Source organism: Entelurus aequoreus, linkage group LG02 (genome assembly GCF_033978785.1).
Source record: "Entelurus aequoreus isolate RoL-2023_Sb linkage group LG02, RoL_Eaeq_v1.1, whole genome shotgun sequence".
NCBI classification, from domain to species: Eukaryota; Metazoa; Chordata; class Actinopteri; order Syngnathiformes; family Syngnathidae; genus Entelurus; species Entelurus aequoreus.
This window is the reverse complement of record NC_084732.1, coordinates 13,504,036-13,509,931: the sequence shown is the minus strand read 5'-3', so window position 1 is coordinate 13,509,931 and position 5,896 is coordinate 13,504,036. Positions and strand designations below refer to the sequence as shown.

General features: G+C 40.2%; 1 protein-coding gene across 1 annotated transcript; it reads right to left on the bottom strand.

Annotated features, from left to right (window-relative positions):
* Window positions 1–281: 281 nt before the first annotated feature.
* LOC133630660 (gastrula zinc finger protein XlCGF49.1-like) lies at window positions 282–5,684 on the bottom strand. The gene is made up of 2 exons (XM_062022278.1): window positions 5,317–5,684; window positions 282–1,039 (listed from the first exon to the last, which is right to left on the bottom strand). Exons 1-2 carry the CDS (start codon window positions 5,333–5,335, stop codon window positions 291–293), a joined length of 768 nt encoding a protein of 255 aa, XP_061878262.1. The 5' UTR covers window positions 5,336–5,684; the 3' UTR covers window positions 282–290.
* Between the last annotated feature and the right edge of the window lie 212 nt (window positions 5,685–5,896).

The window sequence follows — 5,896 nt, the reverse complement described above, 5'->3', positions numbered from 1 at the left end:
TGACATGTTCATGTTGTTTTGACTGGTAATAATACAATAATGTTGTGCTTGTGTTTGTTGATTCTTTATTCCTCACCATGATGAATCTTCAGCAGGTTACACACAAAAGAGTCCAATACAAATAAGAAACTGTCATAAAAGTAGCAGACCAAAGTGAAGCTGTCAAAACTGTGCTGATTTCACTAGCAAAACAATGGATGTCCTGAATAAATATATTTTCAAAGCAACTTGCTTAACATCAGGTAAATTACTATTTTAATTTTGCAACATTAAGACTCTTGTTTTTTTAGTCATTTACATTTTTTTTTTCTGCTGCCGTCACCGGCACATGCGTGTTTGTTAAGTTGGTACTTGTAAGTGAACCTGTCATCACACACATTGCAGCTGAATGGTTTCTCACCAGTGTGTGTCCTTGTGTGTTGGAGCAAATGTCCTTTCTGAGCAAACGTTTTGCCACAGACTGAACAGCAAAAAGGTTTCTCTCCAGTGTGAGTCCTCATGTGCGCTTTCAAATGGGCCTTTTGCGAGAATCTTTGGCGGCAGACCGAGCAGGAAAAAGGTTTCTCGCCCGTGTGTAGCCTTGTGTGAGCCATCAAATGTGCCTTGCGAGGAAAGCCTTTACCGCACACCGTGCAGCTGAAAGGTTTGTTTCCTGTGTGTGTTCTCCGGTGTGCATTTAAGTTCTTCCTGTTGCCAAAGGTTTTGTCACATTGCGAACATTTAAAGTGTGTGTTGTCAGTGAAACACATGATATCAGCTTTAAAGTCTTCATCATCTGTGTCGGGAAAGTGGGACGTCATGTCATCACTATCTGAGAGCGGAGGATCCAACAGGTCGCATGCTTCTGATCTCCTCTTCTCACTGCTGTCATCAAGCTGCGACCACCAATCTTTACTTTTGCCATCTTCACTCTTCCTCATCATGCGAATCACTGGAAACTTCTTCAGCCCTTCAAGCTGCTCCTCCTCTTCCTCTTGACCGTAGAGGGGCTGTGGCTCCTGCTGCTGCTGCTCTGGGGAAAGATCTTCTTCATCGACATCTGTAGGACACAAGACGAAAAACACAATCTGGAAAGTGAGGTTGTCTCTCCGACATTCGCAGTACTAAAAGAACCGATGAAAACACATCTTTCCAGGCTTTTGCGGGCCATATAAAATGACTCTGGACCCCGAGACTTGAATATCGATCTCAATCAAGCACAAGAACACCTTGGTCATTAAACCCGTTTCGGCAACTGTGGTATCATCCCACAGGTCCTGGTGAAGAAGCTAAAGACACAACATATCTGAGTCCCTCATTGTGGAACCGGATCTTGCACTTTCTGACCAACACAGACTGTCAGGAAACACAATCTTCCATCATTCTCAGCACTGGCTCCCCCAGGGATGTGTGCTGAGTCCCGCCCTTTTCACGCTACTGACCTACGCCTGCACTGCTCAAAACCCCAGCTGTCTTGGGACGCATTAAAGACCAGATAAGTCAGACCGAATACAGACTGGAGGTAAAACATCTGGTAGATTGGTGCAAAAGGAGCAACTTTGCATCAATGTAAAGAAGACCAAGGAGGTGGTGCGAGACTTCAGGAAGGTCTCCTTACCACCTGCATATCAAAGGAGCAGCCGTGGAAATGGTCTCCAGCTTCAGGTATCTTTGGGGTTCATCTATCCTGGAGCCACAACACGTCCTGTCTGCTCAGGAAGGCAAACCAGCGTCTCTACTTCCTGCTCCCGTGGGATCGTGTAAGGGGCAGCCTTAGGACCACCACAGACATCTCCATCAGTAGATGGCTCCCTGCATCACTAAGGATTCCACTCACCCTCTCCTCTTTTTGATCCCGTGCTCTCAGGCAGGAGGCCTGCGGAGCATCCGGAGTAGGACAAACACACAGAGGAACTGCTTCTTTCTGGAAACGGTTAGACCAGGGGCTTCAAACTCAATTTAGATCGGGGGCCACATGGAGAAAAACCTACTCCCAAGTGGGCCGGACTGGTAAAATCACAGCTCGATAACTTAAAAATAAAGACAACTTCAGATTGTTCTCTTTGTTTAAAAATAGAACAAGCACATTCTGAAATTGTACAAATCATTATGGTTTTTTGTTTTTTTTTACACTTACATGTTGCGGTTTATAGTATTCTATCTTTATTTGTCCTTATTTATACTTTCTGAAAAAATTATGTGATAATGTTCATCGGTCAACTCATTGGTGTTCATTTTCAATCGATCAAGATAAAAAAATTACTTCAAAATCAAATTACAGTATGTTACTTATGTAGTTTGATCATTTTCCTCGACTGGTGCACTAACAACATGTGGTTTATTTTGTACATATGTAGCATCATCTACAAAGATACAAAGAATTGCTGTTGCGACATCCAGTGGACACATTTAGAACAGAGGCTTCTTTCATTTAAAAATTTCAGGTTCATTTTTATACTTAGCAAACTCATCCCGTGGGCCGGTTAAAACCTGTTCGCGGGCCTTATCCGGCCCTCGGGCCGTACGTTTGGCACCCCTGGGTTAGCCTGTTGAACTCTGATGGTGCTCTGTAGCAATAGATGCCGATCCCTCGTGGATATCAATGATGGTGTAGCCTACTGACCCAGACTGAGAGACCATTCAGACGCTCAGAAAAACTTTCAACGTCTTTTAAGTTAATTAGCTGATTTTTTCCAGTATTGAACTTTTTCCACAATTTATATTTTTTAAATTTGTATTTATTTTTTAAAATCTGGAAGGCAAATTTCGAAAAATAAAGACTTCAAAATGTCACTCAAGGTGAATGCTAATTATTTTAAAAGCCACTCCACTGGTAGTTAAAACTAAAAAAAGTTCAACTTTAAAACTGATCATCCACATGTTCAACTGAATAAATAAATAAATAAATGGGTTATACTTGTATAGCGCTTTTCTACCTTTAAGGTACTCAAAGCGCTTTGACAGTATTTCCACATTCACCCATTCACACACACATTCACACACTGATGGCGGGAGCTGCCATGCAAGGCGCTAACCAGCAGCCATCAGGAGCAAGGGTGAAGTGTCTTGCCCAAGGACACAACGGACGTGACTAGGATGGTAGAAGGTGGGGATTGAACCCCAGTAACCAGCAACCCTCCGATTGCTGGCACGGCCACTCTACCAACTTCGCCACGCCGTCCACTGATCTAAATGATGCTGTGGACCATGTCACTAGTGGGGATAATGACTGAGTGAAAAACTACAGTAACTTAAGTGTGGATCCTGTTACTTCTAGACCTCCACCCCAGATCCCACCTCACTCCTACCCACTTCTCTAAAGTGGGCTGGCTCAAGGTGGAGGACAGAGTTAAAAAACTTGCACTGAGCCTAGTCTATAAAATCCGCTACACCTCCCTGATACCGAAGTACATGTCAAACTACTTCCTTAACGTAAATGACCGCCATAACCACAACACCAGGGGGTGCTCCACTAACCAGGTTAAACCCAGATTCCGAACTAACAAAGGTCTTAACTCATTCTCTTTCTATGCCACATAAATGTGGAATACGCTCCCAACAGGTATAAAAGAAAGGGCATCTCTATCCTCCTTCAAAACCGCAATAAAAGTTCACCTCCAGGCAGCTACAACCCTAAACTAACACCCTCCCCGGATTGCTAATAATCAAATGTAAACAATCAAATGCAGATACTTTTTCTTTTTCTTATGCCTTCTGATCTCTCTCTCTCTCTCTCTCTCTCTCTCTCTCTCTCTCTCTCTCTCTCTCTCTCTCTCTCTCTCTCTCTCTCTCTCTCTCTCTCTCTCTCTCTCTTCTCTCTCTATGTCCACTACTTGATGTCCATATCCTCCCCCGCCCCCCTCCACACCCCTGATTGTAAATAATGTAAATAATTCAATGTGATTATCTTATGTGATGACTGTATTATGATGATAGTATATATGATAGTATATATCTGTATCATGAATCAATTTAAGTGGACCCCGACTTAAACAAGTTGAAAAACTTATTCGGGTGTTACCATTTAGTGGTCAATTGTACGGAATATGTACTTCACTGTGCAACCTACTAATAAAAGTCTCAATCAATCAATCAATCCTAATTATTTTTTGTTTTCTATAAAAAAATAAGCTTGAAGTATTGTTGGGTAAGACAATAAAACAAAAACAAATTGAACTTTAAAACTGATCATCCACATGTTAAACTGAATAGCACTGATCTAAAGGATGCTGTGGGCCATGTCACCAGTGGGGATAATGACTGAGTGTAAACCTACATTGTGGATCCTAATTATTTTTTGTTTTCTATAAAAATAAGCTTGAAGTAGAGTTTCCCTATGACCTCAGAGGTTCAGCTGTCTTTCAGAAAGCAAACATAAGAACAAGCTTAAAAAGTAGATGTGTTTCTGTCAGGGGGGTTCATCTGTGGAACAGCTTGGATGATTCCTTAAAATGTTCCAGTTCCATTCACATATTTAAAAAACACTTTAAGACCAATGTCTTGAAAAAATATATCACTCTTGAATCAACACAGTAGTTAATACTATGATCAATGTTAATTAAAAACTAAATGTGGGGTATATTTATTTATTAATTTATAAATAATAATGGAAGTATAATTGTTTGTATATAGTATATAATTGGTACAAATGTTTAACTAACACGTGTACAAGGATATTTCACATACCTTTACTGTGTATATAATTGAACAGTGTTTATGTTATGTACAAGATGTATTTATAATATGTTGTGCAAAGGAAATTTAATAATTTTTGGAAGCTCATCTTGTATTTGACATTGTTTATAGGGTTAGGCGCAATAAGTGTTCAACTTCAGCCTAAACCATTTCCTTCTGCAACATTTTCAATTTATGAATGTACAACTGTTTGTTTATGTAAAACTGTTTGTTTATTTTGTTGACCACTGACCAAAGAAATAATAAACTAAACTAAGTATAGTTGGGTAAGACAAATACGTCTAAAATTTCTGAATGATTTATATTATTACAATGAGTCTAATTTTAGTAAGTGGGGACGAAGAAACAAATGCGATTTTTTTCAGTTAAATTAATGTTTGAGAATGTTCTTATTCAATATCCAATCAGACCAAATGCAGGAAATTGTATTCAATGAAAACTATTTCACAGTTAAATTTTTTTTGAGGATTTATACATTTGATTGAAATGGCCAATAACAAATGGGTCTCACTTTCTGACATTTGTGTGGCAAATATGCCAAACTTTTAGTTAGTTTTTGTGTTTAATTATCACCAAAAAACCACACCCAACCATTTTTCTACCGCTTGTCCTTATGGAATAAAGTTAATAGTTAAAACAAACCTGCTCTGCGTGACTCCATTTGAGGCTTCTGGTAAAACAGCGTCCAGTTTTTGACGGTCGTCGCTCGTTCTCGCTCAGTTTGCCAGCCGAAGAAGCTTCAAAGTGCACCGAGACGAGACATGTTGATACGGCGAATTAAAGACACGTCACATATTACGAGATAAATATGCGTCGAAAAAAGAACAAACGCCATGAATGCAATAACACACTCATACTAACGGTTGCCAAATGGGAATTGACCACATTCGACGTCAGTTAGCACCACCTGCTATAATAGAGCACAATTTCAAATACACCACATATTGTATTACGTAGTTTTACTTTTAAATAAACTAACAACGTCGTAGGAAAAACTGCAGCTGGCAAAACAATAGACATCTTATAAGTAGACGCAGCATCGAGCGCTACTGCCTGCTGGCGCTGACGAGACGCGGGGCCGCCATCTTGGAGTGGTGATCCGCTCCACTCAGTGCAATTCATTTGGCAGGAGCAATGAACTGTCAGCGCATTTAATTCAACTTACCTCACTGAATACCACTGATTTTCAGGCGCTTTTTTGTCATACGTGTAGCTATGATAA